Here is a 21,009-nt window from a genome sequence, read left to right as displayed (position 1 = left end):
AAATCTCCTTTATAGACAAAAGCTCTTCAATGGATCTCATTAAAAAGATACTTAAGGAAAAAAACTAATACCATGGTCAAGCAACCAGTTTTAATAAGATATTACCTGCCTTTCTCCTGGAACTATGAATGCCACCCTTGAATATTTTATGTGCATATATGTTCATGTATGTACATGCACATAAACTTTCTTCCAATCCTGCTCTAATGAAAATAGATTTATAAACAGGATTGAGAGGAAGGTGTCAGATGGCAGGAGAAAGATTACTCTGACCCTATGACGACCTGGGATGTGCTGTGAAGAGCCACAGACTCCATTACAACTGTACATGGTACATTACAAACTGAGGCACACTTGCATCTTCTAGACAGGAGGAGAGTGTAAAAGGAACACTCAATATTCATCACAGGCACTTTGGTATGTTTGGTCACATAAGCTTCCATAGGTTTTTTTAATTCTAGGAAGCATGTGCATGGAACTACTCCAATTTTGATTACAAAGCTGTATTTTCCTGCTATAAGTGTACATAGTTTTAAATAATCTCACAGAAGAAAAGCCCTTTTCATCCTGGAGGTTAAAATGCATACTGAAAAAACTTCCTACATTTGTGCATCTTTTGTTTACAGACATGCATAGCTTATAATACTGTGACATAGCCTCACTTCATAAGAGGTTTGAGGACACTTACATACGTAAAACAAGCTCTTCCCAATCTAAAAATAAAAGGATTCTAAAATAAAAATTGTATTAACATCTGGCACGGCACAAAATGAGGATATCCAGAAAATGTCAAGCCTGACAGCAGCTTGCTGGCACTGCGCAGGATCTTTGTCCTGTAGCGGGGAAGCACAGGAAGCTCCACCCAGAGGTGTGTATCCTGCGTGTGGATTTAGGGCCAGGCTCTCCCATCAAGAGCAAGTGCAGTGTTAGTCTTTTGCACAGCACCCTTTGTTACTACGCATCCATCCCATTTCACCTCTTTACAGTAACAACAAACCTGTCTTCCTAGGGTTAGAAACATGGACAAAATAAATTAGGCTTGCATCATTCTTGTTAACACCTTATATCCTAATGTTGGAGATTAGTTCCTATGCTTTGGGCAGAATGTACGTTTCTTTTTCCCAAGACAGAATTTTGCTCTGTAGCCCAGGCTGGCCTTTAACATTTGGGTCTTCCTGGTATGGCCTCCCATACCCTGGGATTACAGAGGTGAGGTACGACGCCTAGCATGTGTGCATCTCTGTACTATTCATGAATCTGTTACAACAAACAATTACACAAATAAACAGCACATTTCTTTCTTATGTAATAAATTTCAGATGAGTATACTGTGATTCCCAAGAGCCTTGACAATGCTCTTGGTGGTATTGTCCATTACTCAGTTATACAACTTTTTAAATAAGCCATTCACTGACTTCTCACCGTATTTTCCTATTTATAATAATGTTAATAATTTGAAATTTGTTTTATCATTCATACTAGAAATAAAAATTCTAATATTTAATAATTGTTCCATTTTTCCCTTAAAAAAGCCACACCACACAACAGATCTATGAGAACTTTTTGCTGAAAAGATGAAAATGATTATTTGTCATAGAATGTAATAAGTCTTAGAAGAAAATACATATTTCCTTAATACATTTTCTTCTTTATCCAAACCAGCATGTAGATATTATAAAAAATAATCTATTTACATGGTGTAGTGCACCTCCAGGATGTAGGACAAGGCAGAAACAAGTCCAGGTATCTGTTTTCCAGCAGGTGCGGCTGACAGAGCTCAACACAGCACAGGAACACATCACTACACCACTGCACACTGCAGTGCCTGGAGAAAGCCCTGGAGTAAGCTCAACAGGGAGATTCAACAATAATATTGGCCAAATTCTCCTACAACGCCAAGTTTTATAAAATTATTAAGGTATGTATAACTCAATACTTAAAATTATAAAAATAGCATTGGTACATCTGCAAGAAGGTGTGGTCCATGTTGAGGTGGCACGTGATACACTGAGAAATAGGCCTATGTCCAGCGTAGCTACGTTATCACCTGTGGCCTTGTCCCATCTTCCGTGAGGTCATACCTGAGAAAGCACAAAAAAAGTACAACAGACTTGGGTTAGGCTTTGGCATGGTAGACACAGCTAGGTTTTTCTGGAAACTGTCTGCAACTTGGGACAGGGCACTCACCACTGGGTCCAGCCCTTGGCGAGTTCTTCAGATGCCAGAGTAACCAGTACCTGTGGATGAAAAGAAGGTACTGTGAAAACTACACTCACCATTCCTTCCTACCTCTCTCACTTCTTAACAATACGAAAATCTCATGTTTTGAGGTTCTTATTTTTAAAAATCCCGTTAACCTTTACATAGCTGAGTATATCCAAGAGATTCTTCTTGAATCCAATAGTATTACAATTATTATGAAACACATACAGAAGCAGTTTATGGAGATACTAGCAAATATGTCTTTAATGTCAGTGTGTGGTTTGGATATGAAGTGACTATAAAAGGCTCATGTTGCCAGGTGGTGGTGGCGCACGCCTTTAAACCCAGCACTTGGGAGGCAGAGGCAGATGGATTTCTGAGTTCGAGGCCAGCCTGGTCTACACAGAGAAACCATGTCTCAAAAAAACCAAAAATAAATAAATAAATAAATACATAAATAAAGGCTCATGTTTTAAAAGCCTGGTTGCCAACTAACTGATGGGCTTCTCAAGGTGACTAGAACTGGAAGGCAGGTTTCCACAATGGGAAATTGTGGGTGGGTAGGGGTCACTAGGGATGTGCTCTGGAAAGCTATACTTTCTCTTTGGTCTCTTTACATATCTCTGCTCTCTGGCCATTGTGTGGTGAACAGCTCGGTTCTGCCTCATGCTCCCTACTGTGACCTTTTGCCTTCCAACTGGCCTAGAAATAACAGAGCCAAGGGCCCATTCATTGAAACGTCTGAAATCAAGAGGCAAAATTAAACCTTCTTTCCTTTACATTGCCTCTCTTAGGTATTTGTCATGGCCTGGTTGATTTTCACTTTGATTTTCACAGATTTTTCACTTTGATGTTGACAAAGTGGCACTTACAACTCAAAAAAAAAAAAAAAAAAAAAAAAAAAAAAAAAAGCCCCTTTTCCAATCTAAATCTCTTTACACTGTAAAATAATAAATAAACTTACATAAAAACTAAATGTTAGATGGAAAAAACAAAAGAGAGCGTGGAGGAAGAAAGTTGCTTGCATGCTCAAGGAGTAACTAGCTGAATGGTGGGCAGCAGGTTATTTGAGGGGATTTTCCTTCATATTTTCTTCCAATGTAATATTGAACAGTTTTTAAAATTTCAAAAAAGAATCAACATTTCTTCACCTCTAAGTTCCTGATGTTAGTATGAGTAAGAATGCAGGAAAACAAATATGTACTGATGTCTTACCACAATGTAATAAACACACATTAATGAGAGTGAGCCTCCCTTCCTACTAATTAACCAATGATCTAAATCACACTTAATTCTACAATGTGTAGGATACAAGAACTTAAAAAAATCACTTTGCCAAGAAGCCCTTTATCTTTGGACAAGAAGCCACCACTGTTCTTCACTGCCACATCCAGTGTTCTCCTTTGCACCTCAGGCAGCGAAACACTGAAGTCGAAGCTGAAATGGAAACAACACCTCAGGTCAGCTCCTGATGATCCTGCTATATTTTCTTCTAACTAAAAACACTTGTTTCTGAGCTCACTCCAAGCACTGCTTTCTTCCTGTTGACTTTCTGGTGCTTGCTTCCCCAGCTGACCATAGTTTACATAAAATTACTGCATGAAAACAGTGAGGGAGGTGCCTCTGATGAGAGACAGAGCTGGGCCAGTGGGTTCTGATGCTATCCAGCTGCATTACTTTTCTCAAAACTAGCAGATGCTACACTGCCAGAGAACTATGAGGTGGGCAGTTTGTATAGACTGGTGACCCAAGGATCTCTGGATGACCACAAGCAACTCAGCCATCAGACTGACCATGAACACAAAAAGGCAGCTTCTATTCAGGTGCCTGTTATGATGTGCAAAAAATTACATCTCCACTAATTTTTGAAATTGTTTTAGGAAAAAAAAGTTTTCTCAAAAATGTGTATTTTATATTACTAGCTTATATTACAAAATAAAAAAATTAAATGTGTCTTTAAGTTGTTTAATTTAAAATTCAGTCTTAGTGTGTCTTACCCAATAAATCAAAATTCTTCACAGTCATCAATAAGATTCAACTTTTAGCTGGGGACAGTGGCAGTACAGCCTTTAATTGCAGTACTCAGGAGGCAGAAAACAGATTTCTGAGTTCAAGTCAACTTTTAGTCATCAGTCTCCCTGTGCAGCATCATAACTTGGACATATGATGTTTAACACCTCTGCTTGAAGGTCAAAAGCTTCTTGACTTATTTAACAATCAACACGTGCTCCGGGATGCTAGAGAATCCTGTTTCTCCACAGGCCTTATCAAGCCTGCCCTAACCTAACATTTCACCCAGGTAGCCTCTTGGCTATATCAACTGTTCACTATACCTCTGATCAAACACAGGGTTCAGTGTCTTCTTTGATACATGTGTCTTCCGTCTTCCTGAGCGCCTCTTGTCTGGTAATAGATACATGCGGACATATGGATCAGAGCCATCTTCCGAGAAGGCAATGAGGTTTCTAATAATACAAACCAGAGAAGACCAGATGTTAGAATTTAAAAAATAAAAAGCTCCATATTAAAATTATCTTATCAAGTTTTTACTTCATATTATCCAAACCATAAGAGGCAGCACACATCAAGTTTCCCACAGTAAGTTTCTCAATTGCTAGCTGCTGGCGTCATTTGTAAATTCCCTTTTAACAGCTTTTCCAGAGTAACTGCTGTCTTCATTACCTAAGCTCAGAGCGTGGGTGGACATTCACAGCCCTTGCTCTGTTTCTCAGACTGTCCTGTCAGTAAGACCCTGAGCGGCCACACTGGCTACTTCTGAAGCACTTCCAATCAACCTCCTCCATGAACCTGTCCCCTGCTCTTTCCCTAGGATAACTAGCAATAAGCCAAACACATTCAGTTACCCTCAACCACAGACAGACCGTCTTCAGAGCCATGGGAGCAGCCTCTGCAGGGCCCACCCTCACCAGTCACTATCCCGGCACCCAGAATACACAGGGTCCCCATAATCCCTCACTGAACTGAACGCTACATTTTTCAGGATCTTGTGTACCAATGCTGCCAGTTCTATTATTTATTTACTCGTGTTTTCAAAAGATTTTTATAAGCTCAAAATAATATCTACACTACCACTGATTCAGTGGTGGGGGAGGAATCATGTGAGACAGAAATAACCTGACAGCCCCAGTGGCAGTTGGCCTCACCTGCAGGAGTGTACAACCACAATGAGCTTATTCCTTTGGGAGCTGTGCCGGATAGTCAGCTGGATCTGCCCCAGAGGAGACTGTCCCAGGGTTGTCCCACTGTGGAAACAACATAATGTCACCAGCTCTGCCCCAACTTCAAAAAAGGTATGCTGTATTGGTTCCATGTGTACAGTAAGATAATGTCCACTCATTTAGAAAAAATGGGATCTAACTGCCCATGAACTTACACATGACTCAAAACTTCTGAATATATACCAAGTTAAAATTATTTCACTTGAGGGGTTTGGTATTCCTTAATTATTCACAACTACAGCTTTCCAAATGAGCACTCAAGGTATAAATGATAGACAGAGTTCTCCTCGAGACAAACATCAATCCTGTGGTTGAAGCTCCCTCTGCCTGATGCTAGGCAAGGGCTCTATCACTGCACTACATCTCCAACCTTGACCTGTGATCCATATGAGAAAGCAAGAAAATAAAAGGTGAGTGTATGTCAGAGGAGCCTGAAAGACACAGTGCTGTACCCGGAAGTATGTTTATAACCACTGCTACTTTTATTTCCTCATTACTGGGTGTCAAAAGAGGTTACCATATGTCGGATGCATATGGTAACTATTTTCCTTCTTATCTGAAGACACATAAATGCCACCTATAAACCATGACAAATATCCAAAGAAAATCAGTAGGGATTTGGTGGTGGTGAGGTTCGTATTCTGCAATGGAGAGAAGACAAGCCTATGCCAAACCTGCACAGGTGACACGGTGTTCAACTGTGGCATGAACTGAGTGTATGGTGTCTACACAGCTCAATTCTCTTGCCTTTTCCACCTGTGAAACCTTTTATTCCACTACTGTTCTTCTAACATATCCAAGGTCCTATAAAACATCAATGTGTTATTTTGAAAATCAAAGACCCAATGAGCAAAATAATAGCACGACTCAAACTTCTTCCAGAGAAGTTAAGCTCCTATCTCCCTCCCCATGGTGTGTGGGATGGAAACTCTGAGATGATAAACAATAATAGGAACATTAGTTACTTTTCAAGTTGACGTAGCCTTTGTCTCAGCTCCTGAGTGGCAATGGGCAGTGATATGTCTGAGGCAATGCTTGGGGTGGGTTCCTTGGCTGCGATGTGGCTTGGAGAGGCCAAGAGGCTGGAGGAGCTCCTGCCTAGGTCACGCTGCCCGAGAGGGCTGGCCTCAGGGGGCTGGGGCTTCTCCTCCATGACAGGCTTATCATCGACTCCCATTACTGGTGTTGATGGAGCAGTGTTGGTACCACCGGTGCCTGGCGATGCAGACATCTGAGATTTGACAGGCATTTTCCTCCCTTCTTTGGACACAGAGGGCCGTTTCACTTGAGCTGAATGCTGGTAGTCTGGAGGCCTTTCTTGCTTTTCAAGATGGAGAACCTAGAGGGAAGCCATAGACAGCAGTGACGGCTTGATGACGGCTTTAGATGTATTCATATGTAAGTGTTTAACATTCAGCTAAATTTTTACAACTCTAATCTGTTCACCCATGCAGTTATTGAGATAGGATATTACAGAGAATTAAAAAAGCAAATTTTGCCAGGCATTATAGCACATGTCTTTAATCCCAGCACTTGGGAGGCAGGCAGATGTCCGTGAGTTTGAAACCAGCATATTCTACATAGAGCATTCAAGGACAACAAGAGCCATATATAGAGAACCTATCTTTAAAATACAAAACAAATAATTAAAAAGGGCAAAATTTAAACAAAACTATTTCTGTAATATAAACACTTTTCTATGCCTTCTTCAAATCTTTTCCACTTGAACATGTTCTAATTATGGAACAAGGCACCTACTGGTCAACTAGTAGGCCATGTGCCCTTGGTAAAAGATGAAATCTCTCATTCTTCCAGGTGGTTTGTACCAGAAACTTCCACTCAAAGGAAGAATACCTTGCTATCCAGAAATACCTCCCAACTATCAAGCATAATACAGTAATTAAGGGACAGCCACATCATCCTGCAGGCTGTGAAGGGCAAACCATGTAAGCCAGGCCTATGTCCAGCAGAGCACTCTGGAGCTACTGATTTTCTCTGGTTTTATTAACCACAGCTATAGCAAACACCTTAGCTTTACAGACTCTACACATTTTACACTGTAACCAGAAAGACTCTGGAGCTGGCAGCCGGTGACGTCACCATTATTTTGTCACTATAAGGTTGTGCCATGTCTTGATCATGTGCAAGAAGTACATTTCCATAGCACCCTCTCAGACTAAGTCTGTTTTAATTAAAAAGAAAGTGTTCATTCTTAAGGGCTGGAGTATAGTTCAGTGGTGAAATACTGGCAGAGCATGTGCAAGGTTATAGGTTCAAACCCCAGTACTAAAACAAAAAGTTGGCTCTTTATTGTAATTTACATATAATCTTTTTTTTTTTTTTAAAATAGGGGTACGTGTGCCATGGCATGTTTGCCATGGTTAGAGAACAATCCTGTGGACTCGGTTCTTTTTTTTTTACAAGAGAACTGAATGGGGCGGGGGGTGCTTCAGTGATTAAATTCAGGTTGTCAGTCCTCTACCAGAAGAGTCATCTCCTGGCTCAATCTGAATACTTTTTTTTGGTGTTAACCTTCTTCTCCTCCTCCTCTTCCTTTTTAAAATTACTTTCATTTTTTTTTACAATGCAGTCCTTACCCTCACTCCTGGTCCATCCTCCAACAGTTCCTCATCCCATTCCTATTCCTCCTCCTCCTCCTCCTCCCTCCTCCCACCTCTTTCCCTTCACCCCCACCCCCCTCCCTTACCCCATCCTACCAGGTCTCCCCACTCCCTGGGGCCTCAAGTCTCTTGGAGGGTTAGGTGCATTTTCTCTCACTGAAGCCAGACCAAGCAGTCCTCTGCTATATATGTGTCAGGGGCCTCTGACCAGCTCGTGTTTGCTGCCTGGTTGGTGGCTCAGAGTCTGAGAGATTTCAGGGGTCTGGGTTAATTGAGACTGCTGGTGAATACTTTCAATTAATGGCATTTCCTGTATATTTAAGTATTTCCTGTGACTAATTACTCAGGCACTTCTTCTCTGAAAAAATGACTTTTTGTTCTTGTCACTTCTACATCTTACAAGTGCTTATCAAACTGCCTTCTGAACAACCTTTGAAGATTCAACTTTGAAGAGCAAACTCTACTGGCACAGACATATTTTGTTGACCATCCTGGGTAGTTAATGAACCTAGAAATAAAGTGTTTGTTCGGAATGGAGTCTAGACTGTCGTCCCACAACTCTGCTACAGTTTCTGCTCCCCTTCAACTGTCAACCTATTACCATATCACCTGATGCATTCCTTTAGAACCACCTCTGCATAGGCTGGACTGAGGCATAACTGTGTTGTTCCCTCACACTACTGAGCCCTACTAAGAACTACAAAGTACCCGTAGGGCAATCTTCATTTTTAAGGTGCTGTTTGGACCCGAGTTGCTAAGCTGGAACCGCTGGTTTATAGTCATGTTGTCACTTGTAAGCAGTTGACTGAGTGGGATCCTCAGGCTCCCCAGAGAACACTGATGCTGCTCATCTTTAACCTGAAAAATGCAGTGCAGAAAACACTTTGAACATCAAGGAAAACAAATAGGAATTATTAAATGAAGAATGGTCCACAGATCAGCATCAAACAAAACACAATACATTTCATATATATTATTTAAGTAGCGTGTCCAAAACTGTGAGAGAACCTCTTAGGAATATACAGCAGCACCTCTGTCAGAAGTTCCTGCCCTTTCCTCATCACAAAATCATGATGAGCACAACAAAGACTTCTTGTTTATAAATCTACTGTGAGAAATTTCAGGTAAGAACTGACAGTCTAGAGGCAGGAGAGATGGCTCAACAGTCAAGAGCACTTGTTCTTGCAGAGGTCCCATATTTGATTCCTAGAACAGACATGTGGTTCACAACCATCCATAACTCCAGTTCCTAGGAACCCAAGGACATCTTCTGATCCTCAGGGGCACCAGACATTCACAGATATATATGCAAGCAAAACACTCATACACATAAAATAAATCTTTAAACAATTAAAATGTAACAGTCTATACAAACCTAAATGTCAGAAGGAAATCACCTTTACACTCTGAAACCATATGGTACACAGAGACAGTAATGTACAGTTTCTACTAAAGACACTTACTCATGGAGAAACGTACTTTTAAGTGTCTTACAGCCTTCCCTGTTCAAAGTCTACACACTTGCTTTGAAAATTTATAGCATCTCCTTTAAATACATGGTATTTCTTTCTCATGAATAATCTCCAGCACTGCTTTTGTTATAAGAACTATTCCCATCACATGGTTGTTCAAAATAGTTTGATCAAAGAAAGAACAAGCTCTGGGCAAAATGAGCATACTCCCTAAAAGGAATAAATACCACAGTTCATAAAGAAGAAAACACTGACCTACATACAGCATGAATTGAGTTTGTACGTTGACCACCTCCTCAAAATGAAAAATCTAAGCAATAAAGACAATGCCCAGACAATTCTGTACAGATTCTTCCAGAAAACTCTGGGACAAGTGCTCCCTAACTCATTCAAAAGGCTACCATTATCTTGACATCAAAACATAAAAAAATTAATAGGAAGCAAAATTATAATCAGCAACCTTCATGATTAAGAAGCAAGAATGTTTTTCTTTTTTTCCTATTTATTAATTAAATTTGTGTGTGTGTGTGTGTGTGTGTGCATGTGTACTTGAGTGAGTTTATGTATATTATGTGTGTGTATGAGTCTTCAGAGGCCAGAAGAGGGCATCCGATTCCCTGGAACTCAAATTGCAGGTAGTTGGGAGCTGCCAACTGAATGCTAGGAACAGAATCCAGGTCTTGTACAAGGGACTCCTGCCAAATCTCCAGACCCAAAAAGCAGTAGTTCTAATAAGTGGGAGATATGTGAGAATGATCACCATTCAGTGAGGCTTATCCCCTGTGGTGGTTTGAATGAAAATGGTCCCCATAGATCCACGGTGAATGACACTACTATAGCCTTGTTGGAGGAAGGAAGTGTGATTCATTCTCTTCCTGCCCCTGCTGATTAGATACAGAGCTCTAAGCTCCTTTTCCAGCAGCATATCTGTCTGTACACTGACATACATTTCACCATGATGATAATGGACTAAATTTCTGAACGGTAAGCCAGCTCCAATTAAATGTTTTCCTTTACAAGAGTTGCTATGGTCATGGTGTCTCTTCACAGTAATGAAACCCTAACTAAGACATCCCCAATAAAATATTGTGTTCAAGGTATCTAAGTATTAAATGTAGAAAACCAAATGAAAGTTTGCAGTATATAGAATTTGAAAATCAACAATGTATTTCACCATATTTACAGTTGAAAAGCACATGGTCATCTCAACATTAGTGAAAGTCAGGATCTACTCATCAAGACAAAGCAAATGAGGAGAAAGAGGTCTCTTTAGGAACACCAGACTCATATTTGCTCTGTAAAGACTCTTCTGTAAAGAGGGCTGAAGAGGGAGGCTGGCTAAGAAAAGAAAAAAAAGCATTTGATTGTTATAAAAGGGATCATTACAAGAAGATAACATGATGTTCCATACATAAAATTCTAAGATAGCTACAAAATAGCTAGTGGAACAAGTAAGCAGACCTGGCAAGGTAGTACACACCTATAATCTCAGCCCAAGCTGTAGAACTGTAAATTGAAGGCCATGTGATAGAATACACACACACACACACACACATTAATAAAGAAATTCAAGATTAGGAACCATTTAATGGCTGGGAAACATTGGTAGAGCTCTTGCTGGGAATGAACAAGGTCCTGTCTTCACTCCAAGTAAGAAAATAAAGTAAAATCATTCACAGCATCATGAAAAAGGATTAAATATTTAGGGATAAGTCTGACAAATGTGTAAGACCTACACTGATCATAGAAAGCTATAAAATACCATTGAGAAAAATAAAAGACTACTAAGTTAAAAACAAACAAACAAGCCAATGTAATGCTCCTATGTATCAATTACATATTATCCATGCTACCCCACTGGAATGCTTCCTGTTGTGGAGATGTCAGTTCTACCCACTGGTTCTATACTGTTAGGAGTCCTTACCAAAATATATAGGTTCTCTGCATAAATCTACAATTGATACTAAAACTTATATAAAATGTAGGCTTAGAATTAGTCAAAACAATGTAGAAAGTAAGTTTCAGTGCTTACACAAGTTGGTTTTATGATGTCCTCATTCAATAGTAGCAAGAGATATAATGGTGCTGGCATAGTGGTGGTACAGAACCCTGAGCAGAAATCTTTCCAGAAGCAAATGGCCTACTGGACCTGAATTTCCACAGAGTCACTAACCTCAATATATAGTAAAGAGTAATGTGCTGTGCTGGGCAGTGGTGATGCACGCCTTTAATCCCAGCACTTGGGAGGCTGAGGCAGGCGGATTTCTGAGTTCGAGGCCAGCCTGGTCTACAGAGTGAGTTCCAGGACAGCCAGGGCTACACAGAGAAACCCTGTCTCAAAAAAAGCAAACCAAACCAAACCAAACAAACAAAAAAGAATAATGTGCTGAACAATTATGCAGCTAAATATTAAGAAATAAACAATCATGACCCTTTCCTGATCCTACAAATGAAGATTATCTTGACACAGATCTAAACATAAGATGGGCATCCTGACTAATCTTGTATCTTGTACCTTGACACACAAATTAGAGTCCTCTAAAAGGAGGGAACCTTAATTAAAGAAATGTTTCCAAAAAATCTGACTTTTCTTAATTAGTGATTGATGGGGGGAAGGTCCAAGCCTATTACGGGTAGTTCTAATCCTGGGCTGGTGGTTCTGGGTTCTATAAGAAAGCAGGCTGAGCAAGCTATGGGAAGAGAGTCAATAAGCAGCATGCCTCCATGGCCTCTGCATCAACTCCTGCCTCTAGGATTCTGTCCTGTCCTGACTTCCTGCAATAATGGAAGTCTAATTCCAGCAATTTGGAAGTGTAAGCCAAATACACCCTTCCTCTCCAACTTGTTTTTTGGACATGTTGTTTCATCACAGCAATAAAAATCCTAATTAAGGCAATGGGTTTGTGAGAACTGTGAGTCACAGAGAAAATACTATCTTGACTGTAGTAATAATGGGTCCCAGTGTACTATGTACCCAGTAAGAAACTGTAAATGTACATAATTTGTTATCAATCATATTTCAACATATAATCACAAAATGCAAAATACCTCAACTTCAAGGTCCTGGCGCTTGGGGTTATGAATGAAGAAAGTGAAGTTTTCCTCCCATACAGGTTCACTAGTTTTGTATCGAATCTGTAAGAAATAGTTCAATATCAACTCTCCAGTATTTTCTATGGAAAAGGACTACTGACTCAATACTTATTCATTTAAAGTGTATACAAACACCAAGTGACTAAATCAAAAGACATATATTTACTGAGTAATGTACTATTATCTTAGTAAGCACAGAAGTGTTCAAAAGATGAAGCCTAAGCTTTGTGAGGTGTATGAGAGGAGCTGACGGGGGTCCATGCCTAGTTGCCTAGAGACCAAGACCTCTGCTGCTCTATGGTCTTCAGTTCTCTCACAGGGCCTGACACTGGACTCCACATAGCCCTGCTTTGTAAAGGACTGCCATGTAAAATTTAACAATGCCCTACAACTCGAGTAATTTCTAATCCCCTCCCCTTGATCAGAAAAGAGGAAAATACAACAATACCTTCTTTCAATTTCTGAGCCTGTGTTTGCTGAATCTGAAGTACAATGTGTTACCTTTAAATAACTATTAAGTACTTAAAAGCTTGGGAGTGATTCCCTATCTTTCACATGAAATCAAACAAAAGTCTATCTATATGGTATGTTCTATGTTATAAGCAGCTTGCGTTTGTGAAATGACTTGCATGCGGGGGCAAAGCCTACATATCACACAGCTGGGCATAGTGACAGGTAGGGCTCTGTGGAGAGTGGCTCAGAAAGCCATCAAGCTCTTACCTTACTCTCCTGAGCCTTGTGACCGACTGACATCTGGACAAGAGGATTTGGGTTGCTGTTTATTTTCTTCCCTGACTATCCAAACAAAACAAAACACAAAACCAGGTAAAATAAACACACTTTGAAATGGGTCCTACTAAAAATGAGATTACAGTTCATTTTTATCAACAATAGTCACTTCTATTTATCTCTGATACTTCAGACATGGAGAACATCAAAGAACAATGGAAGTAGAAAACGACTGCTAAGCACACCTGAGCCACCATTATTATGTCCACCATGAAGCAAACTGAGAAAACCTCCATTCACATGCTTTTTTTTTTTTTTTTTAAATCGAGACAGAGCCTGACAATACTGCCTGGCTAGCATGGAACTCTGTGGCGTGAGTGCTTCTGCCATGTAAGCCTCCAAAGTGGCTGTGGCTATGGGTACAAGGTCCTATGTCCGGCTGCATATAAGTTTGAAATGTCAAACTTTAATATTAACTACAGTTCTAAAAACTTATTAGGATAACAAAAATGTAATAAATAATAAAAAGAAGACAAATGTAAAAGAATGTTAACTCAGAATACTTCTCCAGCTGCAGTATAAAACATTACAGTTTCAGATTCACACCTCTACACCTTGAACCCACCACCATCCTGTTCAAGTGAACAGTTATCAGATGTTGGATAGTGCTTACCAGTTGATAAGTAAACATCACCAGAAGAATAAATGGCAGTTTAGGATTACATGGAATTAAGCAAATATAAATATGATATAAAAATTTGTAAACAAAAAAATGACAAGAAACATACTTTAGCAGAGAGCTGATAGAAGAAAATTAGTAAAACACAACAGATATGTGGCATGAGGTTTATTTGTAACTTAGCCCCACAAAAAGATGCAGTTAAATGTTAATGTAAATTAGAGGGTCACAAAAAAGTATTTTAGTTAAATAATTTTAGAGTCAATCCTCAACACTGCAGCAATGACAGAAATAGATGTCAAAATCATTTGCGTGTTCAAAAGATATGACTAACCCAAACCTACTGTGATAAATCTATTTTCTGGTTCATCTTTTTGATGTGAATGAATTCTGCAAAATGAAATAAATACTGTTAAAAATGTCAAAGCCAACTGATTTTTCCTAAATTCACTTCCTCTTTCTTTAATATGAGAATTCCTAACCCTGAGCTGAGCACAAGTCCTCTGGGAATAGGGATGCCACCTCGCTTCTCCTCCTGGCTGAGAAACTCTGACTTTCAAGGAGGGCATGCAGAGTATGAGGTTCAAGCTACTAAGGAGAACTTGCACAGTTCTAAGCATAAAATCACACTGATTTAAGCCACATCTTCCTTGGGTCTTTGACACATGATTTTTTTCTAACTAATATTATGACTGTATTTGTGAAATTGGGGCCATTCAGGTTTTTTGTCATTGTTTTGTTTTTGTTTTTGTTTGTCTGTTTTTTTTTTTTTTCGAGACGGTTTCTCTGTATAGCCCTGGCTGTCCTGGAACTCACTCTGTAGACCAGACTGGCCTCGAACTCAGAAATCTGCCTGCCTCTGCCTCCCAAGTGCTGGAATTAAAGGTGTGCACCACCAACGCCTGGCTGGGGCCATTCAGTTTTAAAGATTTAACTAGTCTAGAATTTTATGGTGAGCCTCCTTCTAATATTTTTAAAAATAAAATGAAGTTTATAACTGGTAACATTAAAAACTGGCCTCTGAACAATTTGCAGTTGTCACTGCCTTAATAGATTTATTGTGCATACTTGTGTGTGTGTGTGTGTGTGTGTGTGTGTGTGTGTGTGTGAATGCTACACTAAAAACTATTCTAATCTAATGTTGCAGTAAATATAAAATAAATAAAAGTTTAGCTGGCACTTTTATAATCTTTTAATGGTTTATAGCATAAGAGTGTGCCTTAATACAGATGATGTTTTAGATTACATAAATAAATTTTTTAAATCATTAAGTTTTCTACCATGACAGAGCATTTAAATTACAGCAGCACATGTTAAAAGTACAAAATATGATAAAAAATATAGTCTTTTAGGTCACATGTTGAACTTAATGTACTATATGGAAATGATCTCCCAAAATATGGTCTTATTCTGTTGAGATTAAATCTCATCTTAAGGGGCTGGAGAGTTGGCTCAGCGGTTAAGAGCACTGACTTCTCTTCTAGAGGTCCTGAGTTCAATTCCCAGCAACCACATGGTGGCTCACAACCATCTTGTAAAGTGATCAGATACCCTTTTATGGTTCGTCTGAAGACAGCTATAATGTACTTATATACATAAAATAAATAATTCTTTTAAAAAAATCATCTTAATTTTTGATTACTGAGACTATGTTTTAATCTGAGCTTTAGGTTCCACATCTACAAAACAGGCACAATGCCATGTTTAGAACTTTTTAGGCTTAAATCAACCAATGTGTTAAACCAGATACTTACAGCACACCTATTTATCTACCTATTACATACTTTTATATGTAATAATTTAATTTGCTTACTAATCCAATGGAGAAGATAATACCTCCACCCTGTAAGTATGATGTATTAAATACTGCCTCTGAATCACAATGCTGAGCAACATGACTTCAGAGCCTTTCTTCCTGACCTCTATGCTCTGCTGTCCAATAAGACAGCAAACGAATGGTGAGCAAAGAGTTGCTACAGGTCCCTTCCTAAGTTGTCATAGGTCCCAACTATGCTGGGAGCATAGTGTTGACCAGCACTCTCAGGGTATGATGTCCTACACTAAAAACACCACTATCTCCTTAGTTCAGTAAGATTTACTATGGTACTAGACAACTCATGGACAGTCTCCTTCATTTTAGAAATTTAACTTACTTTGCTAGATGAAACTGATTAAAATATTCCTATTTCTTTCGAATACTAAGACAATTATACTTAAAACGCCCCTGGATCTCACTGTAATTAAGTTTAATTAAGAAACAAAGATTAACAATTTAGCCAGAGAACACAAACTATTGTCTTAGAAATGAAGTGGAGCTTAGTTTTCAATATACCTCATTTGATAAAAATTGAACCTTCTGGAAAGATTTATTACCCAAGCCCACAGCACCAAAGCCATGAGGTTGATTCAGTGAGGCCCTACTCAACATATTGGAAGAGGCAATTCCTTAAGTATGCATCATCAACAGTTTGCAAGGTACATCTTTAAATCACAATGTGAAAATTTGGTTAAGATTTTAAATAGAACTTTTATGTTACCACCCACAAGTTCAAATTCAAACAATTGTTACCACCCACAAGTTCAAATTCAAACAAAACACTATTACAATGGTTTTATGACAGAATGAAATCTAAATCTTCATATATTAAAATTTTAAAATTTAACTGTGGTTGATTTAATCTCTTCTAAGTTCAAATTCTAGGATAACAAAAGTTGGATCTCTCCTTTGGACAATCAATTGTTAACTAGGGTGGGAAGTCACCTGCCCACACATTTAGGAAAGCCAAAGCACCATCTCTTTCAATATGTCTTGATTAGCACCGGAGCCTCAAGGGAACACTTGGTTTACCTTTAAAGCTCTCTGAACTGCAGACTTCTTCAAGACACCGGGGTTAAAGTCTAATGGGTTACTCTTTCAGGTCAGAAGAAAATGAATACACCAAGGGTTAATAAACATGCAATGAGGAGTTTATGTAAGGTTAATGACACAAAAATTCATGAGTACAAATACTTAAACTAGAACCAAAAATCATACAAATTTATGCCAGATTTATGATCAAGATTTTACTGTGATTGATAGTCTAAAATACCAGGACACACTTCCTCATCCTTCTTCACCTCTGACTTTTAGTGTTAGCAAAAATCAAGAGTGTGACTTGAGGAAAGGCTCTGCTTACTATTCTTTGCCCTAAACCCTACTGTCACCCACAATTAGAGGCTTAATGTGAAGCACAGTACCAAACATGCTTTCCACACTGGTGGAGCTGGTCCCACTATGGTGGCTCATGCCACTGCTGTGCCATCTGAGACCTGTGTTTTTGCTATAGCATCATCCAGAGATGGAGCCTATCTCTTTTGGGAACTCCCAAGGTATTGAAGCACTGGTGAACAAAGCCATCCTAAGTTTCTCCTGGACTTAAATGTATCTACTGTTACAGGGTGTGTGTCCTCCTGACTAAAGGTTTTTTAGCTAGTAGTCTGCTCATTCTCAGACTGACCTCGTTTTAGAAGCTTTCAGGATTCCCATTTAAGGTTAAAGGTTTTTGCCATTTTAGTTGTAACTGATTTAAAATGACATTACATTTGATTCTGTTTGTTTGTTTGTTTGTTTTGAGACAGGGTTTCTCTGTGTAGCCCTGGTTGTCCTGGAACTCACTCTGTAGACCAGGCTGGCCTCGAACTCAGAAATCCACCTGCCTCTGCCTCCCAAGTGCTGGGATTAAAGGCGTGCAACACAACTGCCTGGCTAAATTTGATTCTTAATTTTTATTTTTTTCTTAATGTTTTATTAAATTGAAATTATATGAAAAAAAGATAGAGAAATAGCTTCCCAGTTTTCTATAGTATAAGGGAAGTGAGAAGTAAAGCACCTATCTGGGCTCCTGTCATACTAAGTGGATCTAAATCTAGACTATTCAAGCAGGGCTACAGAGCTCTCTGAAGACTCAGAACATACTGCCTCTGTCTGGATGAAGCCTGGCCAGGTATTCACTAGCAAGTTCTAACAAAGCGATTTGGTTCAGAGGGAGCCTGACTGATGCTCTACAGATATAACAAAGGCCTTTCGTGAAGTTCACACTGGATAGAAACAGCTGAACCAAATGTACTTGTTACTCTAACATGCATCAATTATTGAGAAACAAAGACAACAGTGGTAGTGTGAATTAGGAATGCAACAGCTGTGTGAGGTCACAGAAAACTGTATGGCACAAGGGGCGGGGGAAGACTAGTTACTGAAATAGTTACTAAAATACTGGCAGATGTCCAGGTGTCAGGTTCAGAAGTCAGGCACCATGTATTTGGGCCTCTCGGTCACTGCAGACAGCAGCTTGTGTCCTCCCTCCGGGTCCCACTCATAATCAAGAACCATGCACTAGGGATAGAGGTCACTTGAGACTACTTGCCTAGCATGCAGGAAGCCCTGGGTTCAGATTCTAGCACTTCAAAAAATTGGAACTGTAGTCCATACCTATGATCCCAGCACTTGCAAGTAGATGAAGGATTATCAGAAGTTCAGGGGCTACTCTCAGCTATATAAAGTATTTCAGGACAGACTGGGATATATGAGACCCTATCTTAAACAAATAAAACATAAAATTACCTATAAAAAGTCTATTTGTCCTTAAGGGTCTGTTCAGTATAGTTATGGCATTGTCATGTTCTTACATGTAGGTAGGCAGCATGGAAGTTCCATTCATCTCAGATAACCTTCAGTTATAGAATGAAGAGACTGTGAGCAGTAAACATTCTATAGTGATAAGGTCCCAGACCTCTAATCTTAGTCACTTATGTGCTTTGTATTGTCTTTACACTGGAAACCAGTGAATAAAAAGTGTATATACGTTTATTCCACAGAGCATTTTATGTGGTGTGCATATCTTCATCATAAAGCTCAACATGACTTTGAAGAGAATGAATTCTGAGAGTCTGACCACTGATGTCAGAACAACAAAGCAATTCAAGAATCTGACTCAAAAATATGTTTTTTGTACCAAAAAAAAAAAAAACAAAAAAAAACAAAGAGTTATAGATTAAGAAAAGAGACCTAGAAAAGTCACTGGAGACACACTGACAGAATTATACAGATTGCCTTGCCACTTATAGGAGTTTTTGATGACATTTTCCCTAAGAAAGCAGAAGCATAAAACATTTTCTAAGAAGTGATGGCTTCTACTGGAATTATCATTCGAATGGCCTTCCCTTTCTTTTTTGTTTTGTTTTGTTGTTTGTTTGTTTTTGTTTTTGAGACAGGGCCACAATACTGAAAGAGGAAAGGTTCCTGCCTTAACCTCTGGAGTGCAAGAGTTCCAGGAGGACACACCCTCTACCAGCTTCCTTTAAATGGCCTTGAGCAGGTTAGGAGTACAGAATCAGAGACATCCAGGTGCTGCTTATTTAGTAGTGTGACTTGCCTATTCTTCAGGGAAATGTTTTTCCTTGTCCGTAAAACAGTGCTAAATACCCATATTCTCTTTCTTAAGAGGTCTTAACAAATCTCATTAATTATAGCACAAATCTAAAGGGTGATTCTATACAGTACTTAGTATACTAGAGGGTTTGGTGTAGTTTTCTATGACCCCAGAGGAAATGAACTCAGCAGCCACCAAAGAGCCCTGAACAGCACAGGAGTGGAAGCAGCAGACAGGCGATGGGATCAGATGTAATGCCATCAAACTAAGGGAATGCTTTTAAGTTCCTAGAAAGAAAGAAATCGTGGACCCCCTCTAGCTTTCATCTCTAGGTGCTCTGGCTGGGTCATGTAGCAAAAGCAGGCTCTCACATGATGTGCAGACTCGTGGCTTCATGTGATCATAACTGGTGGTGACAAGAGGACAAGGTGGTGTGAACTAGAAGACCACCTAAGTTCTAATGCTGCTATCCTTCTTGAGGAGGAAAAGTAGATCCAGGAAAGTTTTTTGAAAGTTAGAGTAAAATTTATATTTCTTCCTGAGATGAACCACAAAATTAATTTAACATTATAGCTTTGTTTTTCCCTCCGAGGACTGATTATAACACTTTATGGACCAGCAGCAGTAGAGTTAGTTCATGTTAGTTTATCTCATGTCAGATGTACTCCCAACATCACAGCAGAGTCACATTTGACAAAAACCAGCATCAAATGAAGACATGGTAACTGAAGCCATGCAAGAAAATGAAAATAGCATGCACAACATTCCAGTGAGCAGACTGCACAGAAGCTCCAGGCCACGCTCGGGCAGTCTGCAATGAACACAGAAGAAGGAGCTGGAGGACTCACAAATAGTGTTCTATAGACTGAGGTAGTATTCTCACAAAACACTAGTCCCGACGCTCGCCTCTCTTTTAAGTAGCCACACCCAAAGTTTCCCTCGTAGATACTCTTAGGAAAATGGAGACAGGAAGAAAAAGCAAAGAATGGTGGATTGTGGTCAGTGGGCACACACCAGAAGCACAAATAAACAGGGTGCAGAGAGAGTCAATGGATCCCAGGACAGACAGGGACTGGCCAACAAAGCCTCCCCACTAAAACCAACAAACAGCGGGTAAGGCTTTGTGGATCCTTTGCCTCTGATGAGCCACAGCACACTGTGAGCAAAGTACCCTGGGAACAGAAGAATAGCACATCCCTCTCTTGAGCTCACGTGACATTATTTGCATTTCAAATTAAAGTGACGAAACACAAGGCTTTACAGAAAAGCCCAGTCTCTTTTTTCAACTGTAACCATCATTATTTTCTATATCCTGAACTATATAATAAATTAATTTCTTTTAAAAACATTTTTCACATTTACTTAGTGAGGGTAGGAAGCTTGTCTTGGCATTCATGTGGAGGTCAGAGGTCAACCCAAAGAGTCATTTCTCTTCTCAAATCTTGTGTGTTTTGGGAATTGAACACAGGTGGTCAGGTTTGGAAGCAATTGCCTTTTACACACTGAGTCATCTTGCCAGCCTGACAAATAAACTTCCCTCAGGCATTATAAAACATTGCAACATTT

At 39.4% G+C, this 21,009-nt stretch overlaps 1 protein-coding gene and 2 long non-coding RNA genes across 5 annotated transcripts in view; 2 read left to right on the top strand and 1 right to left on the bottom strand.

Annotated features, from left to right (window-relative positions):
* LOC116080867 overlaps nucleotides 1-4,155 on the top strand; it is a 12,435-nt gene extending 8,280 nt beyond the window's left edge. Inside the window, exons 3-4 of the long non-coding RNA XR_004114645.1 lie at nucleotides 1,759-1,918; nucleotides 3,510-4,155. This is a non-coding gene — a long non-coding RNA (uncharacterized LOC116080867). The remainder of the gene's footprint in view (nucleotides 1-1,758; nucleotides 1,919-3,509) is intronic.
* Nucleotides 1-21,009, bottom strand: part of Esyt2 (extended synaptotagmin 2) — a 101,466-nt gene that overhangs the window by 857 nt on the left and 79,600 nt on the right. The window contains exons 14-23 of one of the 3 annotated variants that reach the window (XM_031357514.1): nucleotides 20,292-20,393; nucleotides 13,348-13,422; nucleotides 12,583-12,669; nucleotides 8,771-8,920; nucleotides 6,407-6,780; nucleotides 5,367-5,465; nucleotides 4,536-4,667; nucleotides 3,534-3,639; nucleotides 2,188-2,237; nucleotides 1-2,081 (exon numbers count right to left, since the gene is read on the bottom strand). The exon at nucleotides 1-2,081 is cut by the window's left edge and continues 857 nt beyond it. In XM_031357514.1, the coding sequence (XP_031213374.1) occupies nucleotides 2,036-2,081; nucleotides 2,188-2,237; nucleotides 3,534-3,639; nucleotides 4,536-4,667; nucleotides 5,367-5,465; nucleotides 6,407-6,780; nucleotides 8,771-8,920; nucleotides 12,583-12,669; nucleotides 13,348-13,422; nucleotides 20,292-20,393 (1,221 nt within the window). In that variant the 3' untranslated portion in view covers nucleotides 1-2,035. Of the gene's footprint in view, nucleotides 2,082-2,187; nucleotides 2,238-3,533; nucleotides 3,640-4,535; nucleotides 4,668-5,366; nucleotides 5,466-6,406; nucleotides 6,781-8,770; nucleotides 8,921-12,582; nucleotides 12,670-13,347; nucleotides 13,423-16,883; nucleotides 16,947-20,291; nucleotides 20,394-21,009 lie in introns of all 3 variants that reach the window. The other 2 variants (XM_031357516.1, XM_031357517.1) reach the window with 2 other exon arrangements.
* LOC116080868 lies at nucleotides 6,718-8,599 on the top strand. Its single transcript, XR_004114646.1, has 2 exons — nucleotides 6,718-6,839; nucleotides 8,466-8,599. It is a non-coding gene; the product is annotated as an uncharacterized LOC116080868 (long non-coding RNA).

This window comes from Mastomys coucha, unplaced genomic scaffold, assembly GCF_008632895.1.
Source record: "Mastomys coucha isolate ucsf_1 unplaced genomic scaffold, UCSF_Mcou_1 pScaffold6, whole genome shotgun sequence".
NCBI lineage: Eukaryota > Metazoa > Chordata > Mammalia > Rodentia > Muridae > Mastomys > Mastomys coucha.
The sequence above is the reverse complement of the archived record's forward strand: the minus strand, read 5'-3'. Positions and strand labels throughout refer to the sequence as shown.